Genomic DNA, 19,130 nt, shown 5'->3' on the forward strand with positions numbered 1-19,130 from the left:
GGCAGCTGCATGGGGTAGGAGAGGGCTCTGGTGTGGGAGGCACAATGTGGTCCCTCAGATCTTCAACCCCTGGTGAGGATACCATGGAAAAACTCCAAATAACCTTTGTCCCCCTTTGTCAGTTATGGAGGGATTCTGACTTGGGATAGTTTTGGTCCTTTCTTGAGGTCAATGGAAAATAGATTATTTAGGTTGCAATTTCAGTTCTGCCAGCATGCCACATTTCCTGAAATCTCTTCAATCTGTAGCTCTAGTTGCTTGAGTTGCTTTGTCCTTCTCCTGAAAATTTCTGCCTCTCAGCTCAGTTTCTGTCTGTGGTCAGCTGTATTCTCTCCTAATGCTCACCTACTTCTCTACTCAATGCAAGACGTGACTGCCAGCATTTTCCAAGCTCACGTCCTGGGACAGTAAGACAAAGCAGTGAAAAGTCCTCTGGAGCCACACAGGTTGATTTTGAATCCTGACTCTGGGCCTTTCTACCAGTGTGACCTTGGACAGGTTGTTTAACTTCTCTGTGCCTCAGTTTCTTCATCTGTAAAGTGAGGGTAATGGTAGGACTTGCCTTACAGGGTTGTTGTAAGGACTGCATGAATTAGTTTATGCTAAGCACAGAGGACCGTCCTTGACACATAGTCGGTGCTATACCCAGGAGTGTTACTGATTATTATGATTAGTCTCCCCAGGCCAGGAGAGGAAGGGGCTTCTCCACCAGCTCTAATATGGAAAAGCTCAGGGAAGTATTCCAATTGGCTCTTCTTTAACCAACCACTGTGTCCTGAGAGGTGGGGTCAAGGAAGAGAACGCACCTCCCATTCAGCCACTGGGGCAGGAGAGGAGAGGAGGAGAAACAGTTCTCTAAAAACAAGTGGGTGGCAGGGGAGGGTTTAGGGTGGGGAGGGTTGTAGCATCCATGTGGCCACACGGCAGGCCTTAAAATAAAGCCATAGTTTCATGAAGTACCCAAATTATTATTTCCTTGGAGCACCACTGCCCATCTGTCTCAGTCTTCCAGCTGTTGTTGACCCCCTGGGAGCTGGGAACTAGTCCCTTATGAACCCCTCTTGGGACCTGTGCCACCCACCACCCCCTGCGATTGTGGCTTTGCCAGCCCCAGTCCCATTCTCTCCATGACTACCACCACCTCCCTGGCCTGGAGAGGGTATATAGGCTCTTTATCACCCCATCCCAAGGGTGGGACAGACCTTTCCCCTAATTCCCTACCACTTGACTAGGACCAGGCTGTAACTTTTAAGGCCACCTTGGGATGCAAGGAATGAGAAACTGAGTTTTATGATTCTATGGCTCCTCTCCAAGCCCTTCAACCATCCTGGAAGGAGTCTTCCTGCAGAACTTCCACTTCTGGGAGGGCCCAATGTATGTCTTCCAGCATCATCTCTCCCGAGAAAGGAGGAAATTTCTGCCTTAACCAAGACAACCAAGCCTTCCTTTCCTTTCTCAAGATCAGCCCTTTCCCAGGTGAACATCAGTGCAGAAATCTACTGCTTTCAGGTAAAATCCTTTGCCCAGCCTACTAACTGGCTGGTTATATTATAACCCGACAATTTTATTAGGAATTATGACAGTGGGTGGGACATCAGGCACCTGTCCAGGTAGACCTGGGTCAGGTCTATTTCTTTTGATTTCCTTTTTCCCCCATCAGACAAAGTTTGTTCATGCATGTTCCCTCCCACAGCCTCAGGTGTTCCCCTTACCCCCTCACAGAGTCGCCCTACAAGTACCCACCCCCTGCAAAAATTCATCTCCAGCTAAGAAACAGCCTCCCCCAGGTAGAGCATCCAAGTGTCAGATTGAAGTAACTCTGCTCTCTTTCCAAGAAAATTGGTGGGTGGGTACTTCCTTTACATCAGTGACTGAAGGGCACACCCAAGCACTGTCCCTGAGTGCAGGCCAGGCCAAAGGGGGATGGTGGCTCCCCAGGCTCTGAGGACAGCACTGCACTCAAATCGTCACCGCTCTCCACCTGCACTTGCCCCTGCTCCCTCCAGCCACAGCTTCCCTCCCCGACACTCTTAACTAGGCCCCTGCCTCCAGAAGACCCTGTGCCCTTCAACTCTGCTGCCTCAGTGATCTGTAATAACAGCGAGATCTGCCCTTGGCTGTGCCCTGACTTGACATGCATCATCACCTTCGATGCACCACAACTCTGACCGGGGGCCCTGTTGTCTCCAATTCTGATAGATGAGGAAATTGAAGCCTCCTCATACTTTCTCAAATGCATAGACATTGGGGTTTTCTTTTTAGTACTGGATGTGTAATTTTGTATTCTGCTTTTTTCATATTTTTCCACCTTTTCAAAAACTCATTCATGCAATAAATATTTATTGAGCACCTACTGTGTGCCAGGCACTGTTCTGGGCACTGCAAATATGTTAGAGAACAAAGCTGGAAAAAAAAAACCAAAAACAAACTCTTCTCTTGTGGAGTGTAGAATTTAGTAGGGAGAGACAGAGACTAAACAAATAAGCAAAATATACAGGATGTCAGATAACAAGTGCTATGGAAAAAATAATGCAGGGCAAAGGAATTGGGAGAATGAGAGCGATGGTTCCATTTTAAATAGAATGGTCAGGGAAGGCCTCACAGAGAAGGTAACATTTGAGCTAAGTCCTGAAGGAGGTGAGGGACTAATCACGTGAATATCTGCAGGAAGAGCATTCCAGGCACAGGGAACAGGAAGTGCAAAGGCACGCTCCCGATGTCGGAGCGGGAGCGTGCCTGACATATTTGGAGAAGAGCAAGGAGGCCGGTGTGGCTGAATAAGAGAGTAAAGGGAGATGATATCAGAGAGAGAGATGGAGGTGCAGGGCATCCAGGCCTGGTGGCCATGGGAAGACTTTAACTTTTGCACTGAGCACCATGGGAAGCCAGTGCAGAGGTGTGAACAAGAGCGTGACATGATCTGATCAAGTGGGTCTGGTGCTGTGTAGAGAGTAGACAATAAGGGGACAAGGGTAAGAGCAGAGAAAACAGGAGACAATGCAGTAATCCAGGCAAATAAATTCTCTATAAATTTAATATCTACAGAATAGTTCACCCTACAAATTCACTATAATTCACTGAACTAAGTCCTTATTTTTTTTTAATATGTATTTATTTATTTATTTTTGGCTGCTTTGGGTCTTTGTTGCTGCGCACGGGCTTTCTCTAGTTGCGGTGAGCGGGGGCTACTCGTCATTGCGGTGCACGGGCTTCTCATTGCAGGCTTCTCTTGTTGCGGAGCACAGGCTCTAGGTGCGCGGGCTTCAGTAGTTGTGGATCGCAGGCTCTAGAGTGCAGGCTCAGTAGTTGTGGCACATGGGGACCAGGGCTCAAACCCGTGTCCCTTGCACTGGCAGGCGGATTCTCAACCACTGCACCACCAGGGAAGTCCCTGAACTAATTCCTTATTGATGGGCATTTAGGTTATTTCCAGCTGTATCTTTATTATAGGAAACACTATGATGAACATCAATGTACAATAAATCTTTGTGTCTGTGATTATTTCTTAAGACATGTTTGCTACCCAGGTGTTACTGGTCATCTTTCTGAGGCTTTCAGCCCATAATTCCAGTTGCCCTTCAGAAAGATAGTGCCACTTTCTACTCCCACCAGCAGTGAGTGAGGTAGCACATTTGCCCTGAGGGCATGTAGTAGGTGTCCAATGGATGCTGCTCTGTCCTTGTGGACCTGGCCAGGTCTGGGTGCACATCATAGGGGAAATGTCTCTTCTCTGGACAGCCTTGCATAGTTCCAAAGCTCTTTTGGGTTCATTTGCTTATTTAATGCTCACGACAATCTTGTTATCCCTGCTTTATGGGTGAGGAAACTAAAGCTCAAAGAATAATGATAAGGCCCCATTCCAAGAGCTTTATGTATTTTATCTCGTTTAATCCTTACAGCAACCCAGTGAGGTTGGTGCCATCAACAACCTCATTTCAGAGATGAAGTGCAGGGTGTCAGAGGTGGGGTATAAGCCCTGGCTTGCAAAACCACTCTCTGAACTGCTCCCTGCCCTGCCTCGAGCTAGTAGGGTGACTGACTTGCTTGGGGCTGCAGAGCAAGGACATGGTGGGGCAGGAGTCTAGCCAGATCTTCCTGGTCCTGCAGCCCAAGTTCTAACCTCTGACGGGATGCCACTTGATGCCAGAAACCCTTCATTAGCATTCTGTATCTTCTTTTCATTCAGAATTGTTCTTGGTCCTTTGTGCCTGACTGGAGGCTCCTTTCTTAGACCCACCCTTGGCAGCTCCTGGAGACCAGACTTTCATAAAAGAGCTCAGATCCCAGAACTGAGAACATCAGAGCAGGGAGGGCCCTTGACTTCCTGGTGCAATCTTCTCTCCCTTTTATATTTGGTGGGGAGAGAGAAACTAAGGGCCAGAGTGAGGCAGTAACTTGTCTGAGGTTCACAGCTAGTAGGGCCAGAGTCCTTGAGGAGGAAGGGGGCCGGCCCAAGGAGCAGGCCTCGTGCTCCCTAAGGGCCTCTCTCCAGGGAATATTGAAGAACTGTGACTGGTTCAGCCCTCTTCCAGGGCCCTTTGTGGATGGGCCTGTTTACTTGTGAATTATTAACGAGCCCAAGCCTGTAACCTGCTGGGTGGGGCTCACTCACTTTAAGAAACCTGCTTTACAGTCATCAGCTCAGCTGGGCTGGGAGGGCTCTGGGGTCTGAGGTGGGTAGTTCTGGGCTTTAGAGACAGTGGGGGTGGGGCTGGGGGTGGAGGCTTTCTCCAGGGAGAGGTCTGGAGAAAGGCACAGAGAATAGGGAAGGGGACAAGGGGTCACCCAAGTAATGCTCAGTAAGCATTACTACCAGCATCCCTGAGAGGTTGGCACTATTATCCCAGGTTTACAGATGGAAGACTGAGATTCAGAGAGGAGAACTGACTTCACAGCTTAAGCTCCTTCTACGATGGCATCACTTCTCACATGCTCACACCCCTATTTCTGTGACACACACACACACATTTCCACACATTTTCTCTACAGGATAGAATTGAGACCTGGTTTAAGATATGGCTAGACCTGAGTCCAAGTCACACTTGGTCCAACCCTCAGTCTTCTCATCTGTAGGATGGGAGATAAAGCTACTATGGAGCTTTCTGGAGCATTCTGAGGAGGTTTCACTAAACAGATACTTATTGAAGGCCTTCTTCTTCTTCTTTTTTTTAAAATTTTTTAAAATTTGGCCACGCTATGCAGCTTTCGGGATCTTAGTTCCCTGACCAGGGATCAAACCCGGGCCCCGACAGTGAAAGCACCAAGTCTTAACCACTGGACCACCAGGGAATTTCCTGAAGGCCTTCTTAAGCTGAGAGATGGTATTGGTGAAAACAGTCTATATTGAGACGTCTCAGGGCCACTGAGAAGTGCAGTGAGCCCAGTGGTTTGTTCTTGCAGGCTGGGGAGAAGATGAGAGAGGAAAACAGGCCTCGCATCTCCCAGGCACAAAGCACCAGAAAAAAAGGTCCCCTGGCAGGGGAGGAAGGAACCCAGGACTCAGGACGCTCTCCTGGTCCCCTGGGAATGAGCAGGTGACCTGAGCAGGGTCACCGGGGCTGGGGCTAGGCAGGAGCTCTTGGGGGCTGGGAACTACCCAGGTAGAACCCTCAGGAGGGGTGGGTGGGCCACTCTGATGCTCTGACTCACCAGGCGAGTGGCCCCAGCATCACTGCCACCGCTGTGGCATGGGCAGAGTTCCAGCTCTGAAGGCAAAGCTGAGCCTCAGTTTTCATCTGTAGAAGGGGAAAATAATAGCATCTACCTTGGCACTGTCACCACCATCATCAGAGCACTTATGTAACACCGTAAGCACATGCTAGGCACCATTCCGGGCATTTTACACATATAAATGCTTAATCCTCACAATGACCCTTTGAAGCAGGCAGTACTTCCATCTTACTGATGAGGAAACTGAGGCTCAGAGAGGTGGTTAAAAGTGTGCATTAAACGAGATAATCCATGTTACATACTTAACATGTGTGGCACATAATAAGCCTTCGATGAATATCAGTCCTTATTATAATCATTACCTCAGAGGAAAATGGTAAAGTGCTAGGCTCAGTGTTAAAGTTTTTGGTGATTAGTTAGGCACTGATACAGAGATGTCTGACCAGGCCCTACCCTCCAGAAGGTCCCAGTCTGATGGCAGAGACAGTCACATACAAACCTCACTCCACCCCCACCATACACAGATGGTGTTCACCCAGGGTGATAGGGGAGATCAAAGTGGGTTAGAGCAGTGTGTGCCCAGGAAGCCCCTGACCCATCTAGGGAGGAAGGGCTTCCTGGAAGAGGAGGCATCTGAACTGAAACTTGCAGGGTGAGTAGGAGCTTTCGCACAGGGCAGGATTTTAATAAATGTTGGTCAAATACAGTAAAGATTTACTTTGAAGCTAATGTAGCATAAACCTTCAGAACTCCTTACTCACCTGGTCCCTCCCAAGGCTCTGGGAGGACCCTGGCAATTTTATATTGGTAAATTTGTATTCTTTTTTTAAAAAAGAAGCCTTTCAATTGTAAGCTTTTGGATCATCCCTTGGATAAATGAATGAGTAATATGTGACAAGGAAGAAGGTGTGTTCCATGCAGAGGGAACAGCATGTGCAAATGCCTAGAGACCTGAAAGTGCCTGGCATGCGACAAGACCCCCCCCGCCCCACCGCCAGCCTCCTCACCCAGGCTCCTCTTTACACACAGTGCTGGTCTTCTCACCAGCTTCACAAACTCCAGCTGTCCTCAGTGTACCTTTGCCCACTTCCATGCTTTTTCATCCATGTACCCATCTGGTACATCCTTTCTACAACTTCATTGTGTATAAATAATACAAACTTCAAGGCTCAACTCTGTCCACCTTCTCCAGGAAGCCCCCAGCCTATATAGCACTCTCCCTTATCTGGACTTCTGTAGATGACAGTGGATGTTATCATAGCCCACTCCTTGTAGTTAATTATCTTTTCCATGCCTATGTCAGAATCCCAGAGGTGGGATGACCCTTGCTAGTGAGCACCTGGCCTCTGCTCACATATGGACAGCATAAGAACTCACTAGCTTTCCAGGCAACCTGTTTAGATTTAAACAGTAATCCCCTAAACCTCTCCCCTCTGCCATGAGGCCCAATCTGCCTGGCTCTCCCAGGACCTAGTCCAAGCCCTCTTTCTATCATGGCTGCTTCTACAGACTCCTCCTGTTTCCTTTTCTAACATCCTGGAGCTCAGGGCAGATCCAGGGGTGCTGGAGTCCCTCCTCCTTCTGTCCCCTGCCTTTGTGAAGGGACAGCTCTGATGGCAGCCACGTGCTCTGATGAGTCATGATTAAGAGCATCTGGGGCCTGGACGTGGTAGCCGGTTAACTCTTCATGGGCCAGTGGCTCTTCTGCCAGAAGACCAGGTCGGCTTCAACCCTGGTCCTAGACATATACCTTAGGGCCGGGCACACAGTAGGCATCTGAGAAGTGTTATGGGTGACCCCACGTAGGCCCTGGGGATTCAGGGGAGAGGGGACCCAGAGGGCAAGTGTGTGCACCTTGGAGTCAGGAGGGTTGAGTTCCAATCACGACTTGCCATTTTTTAGGTGAGTGGCCTTGGGCAAGTTACATGAACTCTGTGCCTTAGTTTCCCCATCTGTAAAATGGCAGCTATGGGGACTATTTGAGGAGGCGAGTGTGAACTGCTGGCTAGCAGTGAGTGCTAAACCGCGTTATTTTCTGCCTTCTGGTCTCCTGCAAACACAGTCAAGCTGTGGACAAGGGGGTGGGATTAAAATCCAAGCCTGACTCTGGAGGCCATGTCTTTCTTTGCGTGAATGCCCCCCACCGATGCAGTAGGATGATGAAGGGCTCGGTCGGGGCGGTGAGAGTGGCAGGGAGGTGGGCCTCAGGCCTAGGAGAGCGGGCGGCGGCCTGGCCCCACTGCGCAGGTAGGCAGACCGAGGCCCAGCCCTCCCCCGCCGCCTTCCCCGCCCCCGGCGCGCCCCTCCCCGGCCGCCGCGTCCGCGGCTCGCGGCACAGCGCCCGCTCGGGGTTCCGGCGGCAGCACCTGGGCCGCGGCTGGCGTCCGCGGGGGCACGCTGTCCGCCCCCCTCGGCGATGACCACGGCCGGCGCCGTGCCTGCGGGGTAAGTGCGCTGCGGAGCGGCCCCGGAGGGCGCGGGCGGGGCGGGGGCGGCGCCGGGCCTGGCCTCCCCCGAGGCCCGCACTGCGGCTTCCAGCCTCTGCCGGGCGGCACTGCGACCCCCGCCCCTCCCGGCCTCCGGGTGCTGCCGCCGCCGCCTCCGGGGAGCGGGGAGGGGGCTGCGCGGGGACGGTGGAGGCCCTGGGCACCCTGGGTCGGTCGGTCACTCCCCGCTGGGTCCCAACTTGGTTAGGAAGCTGTGGCCACAGCCGGGTCAGAGCCTTCTTCCTCCGCTCGTGGCCTTTACACCTCCACACCTGTGGGTGGGTTCTTATTGTCACTTCCGTTACAGGTGAGGAAACTGAGCAGTAGCTATTAAATGACTTGTCTTAGGTCTCCCAGGAGGTGAGAAGTGGGCCTGGGATTTGAACCCAGCGATGCCAGACAGTACTTCATCTTCGGGGATATTCGGAGGAGTTAAAAGACTAAGATAGGAACCGGCCCGGCCCACCGGGCACAACAGGAACAGGGGTGGTAAAGGTGGGTGTTGTCACTTGCAACGTGGCACTTTCTGCTCATCCCCACCCCACCCCGTTGAGGAACCCTGTAGGACCCCTACACCGCCCCTGTAGCAGTGACAGCTGCCAGCTGCTGGGAGACCTGGAGCAACTCTTTGCCATTCCTGGACCCCCGTGGATAGGGGCTGGGAGCCCTGCTGCTGGGAGCCGGCACTGCTAGGAGGTTGCTGGGTGGAGATCCTGCGCAGGTGAGCTGGGAGGGCTGCCGTTCTGCCTGGAGCCTCACCACCAGGGACAATATTTGCCTAGGGCCTCAGGGCTAACACATGAACAGGGAGGTGACTCGGCTGGTGCCAGCTGTCAGCTGGAGGCCTCCACAGGGCCTGTGTGTGTCCCAGGCTGAGGGCTTGGAAGTTGGGTGGCCGGTGGACACCCTGGCCTGGGGGAGGGTTGCCTGGTGAGTCAGGCAGTGTTTTGTATGACATCGACCAAGTCCTTCATCCTCCCTAGAATTCTGGTCCCTCCTTTGGAAAATACAGGGAGGCTGGGCTGGCTGCTCCCTTCCTTCTCTGGGCTGGTCTTTGTAAATCTGGAAGCTGGTTAAATCCCTTCTGCCCAGTCCTGAGCACCACCCCACTGGGCCCAGAAAAATGGTTTCCAGGAGAGAAGGCAGGCATGGAGCAGGGCACCTATCAAAGAATCCTGAACTCCCAGACTAGAACCCTCATTCATCCTTCTTCCTTGCACACTCACATCCCTGACCGAGTCCTCTCTACAACCCAGGGCTCCTCTGGCCCCTCCTTGGGCCTCCAGGGCAATGAGCTTGCCCTTCTAGCACTGGCAGGTCGTCCTCACACTAAATCATACCTACCCATCTGCGTGCCCTCCAGCTCCATCTATCCCTGGCCCTGGTCAGTGCCATTCTGGTGGGGTCTGAGCAAAGAAGGGGCAAAGCAGTTCCACCTTCACCATAGACACTCATTCAGTCAGTCAACAAACACTCCCAGGCCTGCTCTGGGCCCAGCCCCTTGTGTGAGGCTCAGTGGTGAAAAGACCAACATTTAAATCTCCTCCACTTTAAAATTTATGAAATATTTTCAGCCTTCAGAAGAATATCGCAAATAATAAAATGAACTCCATGCCCTTGCCAGCAAGCTTTTTCAGATGTTAACATTGTGCCCTGTTTATTTCATATTATTTGTAAGAAATAAACCATCCCTGTGGACCAGCCCACCCTTCCCTCTACAGAGATAGTCACCATCCTGAATTTTGGTTTTATCATTTCCCTGTCTGTTTTTATTCTTTTGCTGAGTATGTATAAGCCTAAAAAATACACAGTTCTGGGCTTCCCTGGTGGCGCAGCGGTTGCGCGTCCGCCTGCCGATGCAGGGGAACCGGGTTCGCGCCCCGGTCTGGGAGGATCCCACGTGCCGCGGAGCGGCTGGGCCCGTGAGCCATGGCCGCTGAGCCTGCGCGTCCGGAGCCTGTCCTCCGCAACGGGAGAGGCCACAGCAGAGGGAGGCCCGCATACCACAAAAAAAAAAAAAAAAAAAAAAATACACAGTTCTTTAAATTTTTTCTGTAAATGGAGTCATATAGCATAGATCATTCTGCAGCTTGCTTTTTCTCACTCAGCTTCAGGTTACTGAGATTTAGCTCTCTTGATCCTTGAAGCCCTGGTCCCCACTTGCCTTGAAGTGTGATATGCCACCTGGTGTAGAGACCGTCATTTATTTATTTATCCAGCCTTCTTGGTGAACACTGAGGTGGTTCCCAGTGTCTTGCTATTCAAACAATGAATATTCTTGAATGTTTGTCCTTTGCACGTATGTGAGTGTTCTTCCAGGTTGCCAGGTAGGAGTGGAATTGCTGGGATTTTACAGGATATGTTCACTCAATCTTTTAAAGTTACTTAGTTTCATTATAAAAGTGGTGCTGCTCGGTAAAGGAAATGATGGAAATACATAATCTTCGGGAAAAAAATTGCTAACGTTTCCTGAATACTTCTTGTTGTGCTTTCCACTGTCTCAGTCATTCTTCCCAGCAACCCTGGGAGGTAGGTCATTCCCATTTCATTGATGAGGAAACGGAGGCTCATAGAGGTTAAAGAACCTTTCCACATTTCTCCAACAACTGATTGCTGAGCTGCAGCTTGAGTCCAGGGTTGTCTGCTTTCAAAACTCCATGCTACCTAGGCCACACCACATCACTCCCTGCCACGTGGTACTCGCTTTATGCACAGCTAAGCGGGGACTCTGGGATCAGAGTCACAATCGTATTTGCAATTTAGAAAGGTCACTGTGGAAGTGACAGGTCCCCATGGACAGGTTGCCTTACCCCCTGAGCCAAAAGTTCCCCCTGAATGCTGGAAGGAAGTAAAAGCCAGCTCTGATTCCAGTCTGCTCTCTGAGTGACTGCCTCACCCTGCCTCCACTGCCCCACCCATCTCACCCTGACTGGGGTCAGGGTAGGAGGGTTTCCTGTCTCCAGCGGAGAAGAGGGTCCCCCAGCTCTGCCCATCAGACACTAAGGTAGTGGTTTCCAGGCAGACCACCGTGGAGAGGTGGGAGGGAAGGGGAGTGGGGTGGCCCTCTTCTCACTTTGGCTTCAAGCCCCCTCCCCCACTACACTAAAGTTCCTGGTGTTAGTCGTCACCAGCCATGCTCCACGCTCCACCCTGCTCAGCATCCTCCCCATACCAGAGTTTCCACCTGGCACAGCAAAAAGGCCACCATCAGCACTTGGGAGCCCAGGAATATTTTGGCCTGGGCCCCGGCAGGGTGGCTTGGAGCAGAAAGGCCTTAAAGACATGGGGACAGCCTGCAGAGAAGTGGGGACCTCAGTCACAGCCAGGGGAAGGGGAACGGTTTGGCAGGTTGCTTTTGCAGAAAGTAATTCTGTCTTCTCCCAGGTTCCTGGGAGGAGGACATCAGGTTCCTGTCTTCACTGTCTTCACTTATCTATCAAATGCAGATAAGAACATCTGGCTTTTGGGGCTGGTGGGAGGACTGAGTGAAATAATGCAGTCATCAATTTAGATAACTTGAAGTGATATTCTCGTAGTGGTGATAGGTGTTTGTTCATGCTATTATTAGGTCAAATGGGGCCAGTGTCCCCAGCCTGCCTGAGCTCCCCAGCCAGCTGGGGTGCCCCCATCCCACCCGTCCACTTACAGGCCTTCCCGAGCCTCTGTCTTCTCCACCTGCCCCATGATGGCCTGTGCCCCCTCCTCACTATGGTATCATGCCTCCAGCCCTTTGCTCACACTCTTTTCCTCTTCTGGGACTTCCTTCTCCATCTTGTCCTCAATTCAGGGCCATCTTATCCAGAAAGCTTCCTTGACGGCACCCCCCTCACTTCCAGGCCTCCCCAGCCCCCAGTGACTCCCATGGTCACAGCCCTGATGGCTCTGGCCATCACTGTAGCCCTCAAGGGCAGGCGCACGTCCGGGTCCAGTTTCTTTCCCCAGAGTCCAGCACCAGGCCTGGCCCAGAGCCAGAGATGGGTGGATATTTGTGGCAGGGAAGAAATCAGCTCCAGGGCTGCCCCAAAGCAGCTGCCCGTCTGGAGAGGTCACCGCAGACCCACCTCATGACAGTTAAGGGGAAGTGGTCCTGGGGCTGCCAGGGGAGGGACTATGCGCCTCTGTGCTGTCTGTCCATCTGTCTGTGCATCTTTCTCTCCAGGTAGACCAAGGAGGCGGAACCTCTTTCTTGAAGGGGTTGGAGGTGGGGGTGGGAGCGGGGTGTGCGCAGAAGTGGGAGGTAGGCTCTCGACTCTGGAATTGTTTAGAGATGGGCAGAAGCCAGGACAATGGACTTGACTTCCTGGGGCTGAGCTGGTGGGCACTGGCTCGGGCAGAAACTTGGGTTAGAACCCACGCTTAGGCGTGTGACCTTGGCCAAGTCACCTCTCTTCTGTGCCTCAGTCTCCTCATCTGCAGTGGAGATAATAACCCCACTCCACAAGGCTTTGTGAGGGCTTACGGAGAGCACGCCAGTTAAATGCCTGGGGCAGTAGGTACTCACTGCCTTTTCATTGATTCATGCAACAGAGACAATGGAATGAACACCGCTCACTAGGCTAAGTCCTGGGTGCCAAGGAAGACTCTGTCCCTGCCTCATGAAGAGGGGGGCAGAGGCTGCTTCCAGTGGGGCCATTTTGGCCCTGGAAAGGAACTTGATCTTTATCCTAAGAGTAAGACAGTGAAGGATTTCAAATCCAGAAGTGACTTGGTCAGGTTTCGGTTTTAAAAAGATAATTTTGGCTAATTATGAGAGGGACAGAGTAAAGGGAATAATGCTTCCTACATTATCCCTTAAAAAAACTACCTAGAGGCTGGATGAGTTACAACATACATCCTTTAAAATACTTCCTGAGTGCCCACAGAAGTAACAATCCTCTCAAGCCAAGAATTAAGAGAGAGCTGAAATCAGGCTGGTAAATAAGATGAAGCCACAGCAACCTGAGGGTATTTACAAATTCCAGAAACCTAGAATCTTGAGTTTTAATGACACTTAAGAAATGGGAAATAAGGACTTGGGGCTACCCAACGACAGTGTGAAGAGTTGGAACTTAGCCTCCCTACCACCTCACGTGAATCTGCCACCTTCAAAGGGCATCCTCAGCAAATAGGGGCATTGACTAGAAAAAAACACCCACCCACCACAAAGGAAGACGACAGTTCTTGTGGGGGCAAAGAGGCTCCCTAGACAATTATACATGTTGGTCTGCCCTCACACAAATTTCAGGTTTGAATATACACTACCTCTGTGGTCCTGGAAATGCTAAACTAAAAAAAGTAACATAAATGGTCTTGGGGGGTGGTCGCACCCCAGGGAACCTGGCTGAAGTAAATGAAAATCCTCTCTGGAGGAATGGATTCTCATTTCAAGATCCCTTTGGGATCAGTCAAATAGGACCTCATGGTAAAATTACAAAACACACAAGGAAACAAGTCACTGTGAGAAATAGATACCAGAAGCAAGAAATAGCAGAATTAAGAGTCTAAGATCCTAGAGTGATCAGATATTGATTATAGCTGATTGTGTTTAAAATGTGTAAAGAAATCAAAGATAGACTTGCAACAATACGCAGGGAACAAAATACTGCCCAAAATGACCAAGCAGATTTGAAAAAGAACCAAGTGGAATTTCTGAGATGAAAAATAAAATCACTGAAATTAAAAACTCAGTAGAGGATAAGTAGCAGATGAGACCCACTTAAAGAGAATTAGCAAAATGAAAGATCTAAAGAAATTACTTAGAATCTAACAGAGAGTGAACGAGATGGCAAAGAAGAGAGAGAAGAGGCATGGAAAACAATCAAATGGGATAACAGAGAGAGAGAAGAGTTAGGAATGGACAGGAGTAGAGGAGGGGTCTTCCATCAGACGTGGGTACAGATGGTAGTGGCCTGGACTGGGGGGCACTGGGTGTAGAAGGAAGTGGATTAAGAGATGTTCAGGAGGTAGAATTGATAGGGCTTATTGATGGAGTAGATGACGGAGGCCAGGGGGAGGATGTGTCAAGGATGACTATTTCTGACTTGAGAAACTTGGTCTAGGGGTACTATTTATTGAGATGGCAAATCTGGAGAACAGATTAGGGAGAACAAACAAGAGTTCAGTTTTGACCAAAACATGTTTCATTTTGCCTGGGAAGTTCTGTTGATGCATCACAGAGGAGGAGATATTAGAGCTGGGCCTTAAGATAGGTGTAGAAGTTTACCTGGTGGAGAAAGAACTTTTATTAACTTTGGGGGAAAAGGATCTCCTTTCAGTAAGATCATCGAGACACTTTTTAGAATCTTCTCTACTTAATAGCGACCCCTTGAGAAAAGACATTCATAAGACCATCAGTCAGGACTTTTGGGATCATCTCTCATCTTTCAGATGGGAAGCTGAGGCTCAGAAAGGTCAGGGATTTGCTCTCCTAGCCCAAGACTCTCCATCCATCCATCCATTCATTCATTCACTGACTTAACCTATATTTATCAAAAGCCCATTTTGTACCAGATACTAGGTGCCGGTGATACAGCAGTGAACAAAACAAAGATTCCTGCCCTCAGGAAGCTTATATTTTAGTGGAGGGAGACAGACAGTAAACATAAAAATAAGTAAAAAAATATATATGTCAGAGCGTGATAAGAGCTATCAAGAAGTGTAAGGACTGGAAGGAGGTCGGGTGTACTGGAGGTGCCATTGGGAAGGTGGCCCTTGAATATAAAAGGCCCTGGGCAGCTCTTACAGGGTGGCTGCCCACTATGGCCCATTGTGACAGCGCCTGTGGGGTTCTAGAGTGCAGGCCTGAGGAGGCCAGGAGAAGGCCTAGAGAAGGAGGAGGAAGAAAAGAGCTGAAGTGGGATTTAGTGGGTAGGCTGTGCCCCCCAGTGGGGGCAGAAAAGTCCAATGGGTCAGAAGGGCCAAAGACTCCTTTTACCCTTGTGAGAGGTCAGATAAATTTATTCCTGAGGTTTCCTTTCACCAACCCACCACATCCCATCCTCAGCCCCTCCCCACGATCTCAGATGACACCACCCCCTTCTGCTCCCCCTCCCACCTTTAGGAACACTTAGAGGTAGGTCCAAATTGTCCTGTGTCTTAGTACAGAGTGGGCAGCCTGGAGGAGCTCATGACAGGCATCCAAGGACCACCAGGGAGTTCGAGTGGGCCTTGTGTGGCTCTGTTGCAGCCAGGACAGTCGAGCCTCTCAACTGAGGCTGTTGAGAGCTCCCAGGTCATGCCTGTGTCTCTCCCATCAGGACTCCTGTGAGCAGCCTCCATGAGTCCCTGGACCAGTGCATGACCGCCCTGGACCTCTTCCTCACCAACCAGTTCTCAGAAGCACTCAGCTACCTCAAGCCCAGGTGAGGCTTAAGCTCAGCTTGGCGATGGAGGGAGGGAGGGGGTGTGTGTGTGTGTGTGTGTGTGTGTGTGTGTGTGTGTGTGTGCGTGTGTACGCACACATGTAAGTGTAGGGATGGGGATGTCAGATGGAGAACCAGAGGTTTTATGTGAGAGGAACCCTGTGTAACTCAATGCCTTCAGCCTTCTGGGTCACTATGACCCCTGAGAATCCCATAAAAATGGCTCAGGGTCCCCATTCCACAGCCAGGAACAGCCAGGCCCTCCCCAAGGTCACTGTGACTTCCTTCCCCTCAGGTCTTGCAGCTTCTTCCACTTTGATTTCTTGTTCCCACTGAATCCAGCTCTAAAACAGCCCCTTTTTGTTATTTTCCTCCAAAGCGCTGAAGCCTTGAGTTGCTTTTACCCAAGGCTTTAGGGCAATGATGACAGTCGTTTAGCCATTTCTTCTAGTGTCGACTGCCTTATTTCTTTTTTTGGCTGCATTGCGCGCAGGCTTTCTCTAGTTGCGGTGTGCGGGCTTCTCATTGCGGTGGCTTCTCTTGTTACGGAGCACAGGCTCTAGGCACGTGGGCTTCAGTAGTTGCAGCACGCGGGCTCAGTGGTTGTGGCACTCGGCCCCTAGAGCATGCAGGCTTCAGAAGTTGGCGGTGCATGGGCTCTAGGGTGCGTGGGCTTCAGTAATTGTGGCTTGCGGGCTCTAGAGCGCAGGCTCAGTAGTTGTGGCACACGGGCTTAGTTACTCTGTGGTACGTGGGATCTTCCCTGACCAGGGATTGAACCCGGGTCCCCTGCATTGGCAGGCAGATTCTTAACCACTGTGCCACCAGGGAATTCCCTGCCTTATTTCTAAGTAATATCCTTAGAGTGCTCTTTCTTTACTTACCACTTTTTTCAATTTTTTAAAAACTGGAATTAAGTTGAGATATAATTCACATACCATAAAATTCGCTCTTGTTACTTTTTGCTTTTACACATCACCTGATGGTTGACAAGAATTTAGCTTTCTTATACCCCTGCCTCACCTCCCTTCCCTCCTCCTATCATTATATCACAATATCTGGCTAAATCAGTAATCAGTGTTTTCATTATTATAACTATGTAATTATGCTCATTGCAGAGACAAGTCTTACATTATAAGATTACATTTTCTTTCTGGAGTTAATAATTGTCTTGTTTTTTTCATTTGCCTGATTCGCTATACGTTTATCCTGAACTCTTTATAACTACTCCATCAAGTCATGAGGTTTTCCGTAAATACTCAGACATATCAGGTAAGCCCTCAGTCCTCTTTTTCCTGGAAACCTCTCCCCTGGAGGACAGGCCTGTTTACTGGCCACCTTCCAGCCGGCTCCTGGAATCCCCTTTGCTTCTCTCCTGTTTGCTTGGCCTGGCTTTTTCTCTCTCATATCTGTATCCTCCCTCATTTTACTAGAGCATGTCCTCTAGAAATTTCCAAAGAGAGAGTTGCATGAATATGATCTTTCCCCCTCAGAATTTTGAAGGCATTGTTTTCTGCCCTGTTTTCTGGTATGTACCATAGCCGGGAGAATCCTAATTCTTCTTACATGGCATGGGGTCTTTTTTTCTTCTCCAGAGATGTTTAGGATCTTCTCTTTTATTCCTGCAAATCTGAAATTTCACAATTATATGCCAGAATGTAGGTCTTTTTACTTGGCATTTTTTTTTCTTTGTTTGTTTTGGCTGTGCTGGGTCTTCGTTGCTGCACGCGGGCTTCCTCTAGTTGCAGCGAGCGGGGGCTACTCTTCATTACGGTGTGCGGGCTTCTCATTGCAGTGGCTTCTCTTGTTGCCAAGCACGGGCTCTAGGCGCGCGGGCTTCAGTAGTTGCAGCACACGGGCTCAGTAGTTGTGGCTCGCGGGCCCTAGAGTGCAGGCTCAGTAGTTGTGGCGCACGGGCTTAGTTTCTTATACCCCTGCCTCACCTCCCTTCCCTCCTCCTATCATTATATCACAATATCTGGCTAAATCAGTAATCAGTGTTTTCATTATTATAACTATGTAATTATGCTCATTGCAGAGACAAGTCTTACATTATAAGATTACATTTTCTTTCTGGAGTTAATAATTGTCTTGTTTTTTTCATTTGCCTGATTCGCTATACGTTTATCCTGAACTCTTTATAACTACTCCATCAAGTCATGAGGTTTTCCGTAAATACTCAGACATATCAGGTAAGCCCTCAGTCCTCTTTTTCCTGGAAACCTCTCCCCTGGAGGACAGGCCTGTTTACTGGCCACCTTCCAGCCGGCTCCTGGAATCCCCTTTGCTTCTCTCCTGTTTGCTTGGCCTGGCTTTTTCTCTCTCATATCTGTATCCTCCCTCATTTTACTAGAGCATGTCCTCTAGAAATTTCCAAAGAGAGAGTTGCATGAATATGATCTTTCCCCCTCAGAATTTTGAAGGCATTGTTTTCTGCCCTGTTTTCTGGTATGTACCATAGCCGGGAGAATCCTAATTCTTCTTACATGGCATGGGGTCTTTTTTTCTTCTCCAGAGATGTTTAGGATCTTCTCTTTTATTCCTGCAAATCTGAAATTTCACAATTATATGCCAGAATGTAGGTCTTTTTACTTGGCATTTTTTTTTCTTTGTTTGTTTTGGCTGTGCTGGGTCTTCGTTGCTGCACGCGGGCTTCCTCTAGTTGCAGCGAGCGGGGGCTACTCTTCATTACGGTGTGCGGGCTTCTCATTGCAGTGGCTTCTCTTGTTGCCAAGCACGGGCTCTAGGCGCGCGGGCTTCAGTAGTTGCAGCACACGGGCTCAGTAGTTGTGGCTCGCGGGCCCTAGAGTGCAGGCTCAGTAGTTGTGGCGCACGGGCTTAGTTACTCCGTGACATGTGGGCTCTTCCTGGACCAGGGCTCGAACCTGTGTCCCCTGGTTAGCAGGTGGATTCCCAACCACTGCGTCAACGGGGAAGCCCCCTTTGTATTTTTTTATTCGGAAACTGAGTTCTAGGAAATTCTCTCGTATGATCCTTCCATGTTCTGTTTCCCTTTCCTGGGCTTTGTTTAAGGCAGGTATTGGACTTCCTGGATCAGTCCTCTTCTAAGATATTTATCCGCACACCACCCCCCTCGCATTTCTTTATCTTTTTTCCTCTGATTTATGGGAGAGTTCCTCAACCTTATCATTAAATCCACTGACTTTTCTTTCTTGTGTGTAATCATATGATTAATTCCCTAGTACTCTTCAGTGTTCTCTGAATGTTCTTCTTTTTCCTAAAACATCTTATTCTTTGTTTATGAGTGCACTGTGTTCTTTATATGTATATTTAAAAATATGAGTGTCCTGAGGATAGGACCTGGCATGTAGCAAGCCCTCTAATAAGTATTTATTGTTGTTATTACTATTATCGCAGAATATTATCTCTTTTAAAAATATTTTATTCTTTCCCTGCATAATCTTGGCTTTCTCCAGGTTTCCTTTTTCTGTGTAATGGGGGGAGTACTCTCCTCATGATAGGGTGGGGGGCGCTATCCTGAAATGCCCGATGGTCCCTGGCTGTCTGTCTGGTCATATTTAAGAGCACATTCACCCAAAGGCCAACCGGAAAGTCTGGGCCAAGAAGCCTTGTAATTGGTGGGATCAGCTTTTGGATGATCTGGCAGAGAGCC

The 19,130-nt window shown here is 49.7% G+C and overlaps 1 protein-coding gene across 6 annotated transcripts in view; it reads left to right on the forward strand.

Annotated features, from left to right (window-relative positions):
* TTC39A (tetratricopeptide repeat domain 39A) overlaps positions 1–19,130 on the forward strand; it is a 53,367-nt gene that overhangs the window by 4,633 nt on the left and 29,604 nt on the right. For 2 of the 6 annotated variants that reach the window (XM_007113811.3, XM_007113812.2), the window contains exon 2: positions 15,392–15,496. The exons of 1 other annotated variant lie outside the window; for it this stretch is intronic. In XM_007113811.3, coding sequence (XP_007113873.1) covers positions 15,392–15,496 — 105 coding nt within the window. Of the gene's footprint in view, positions 1–7,994; positions 8,116–8,504; positions 8,652–8,868; positions 8,878–15,391; positions 15,497–19,130 lie in introns of those variants that run through there. 3 more of the 6 variants (XM_024119989.3, XM_055084632.1, XM_028489408.2) reach the window with 3 other exon arrangements.

Source organism: Physeter macrocephalus, chromosome 4, assembly GCF_002837175.3.
Source record: "Physeter macrocephalus isolate SW-GA chromosome 4, ASM283717v5, whole genome shotgun sequence".
NCBI lineage: Eukaryota > Metazoa > Chordata > Mammalia > Artiodactyla > Physeteridae > Physeter > Physeter macrocephalus.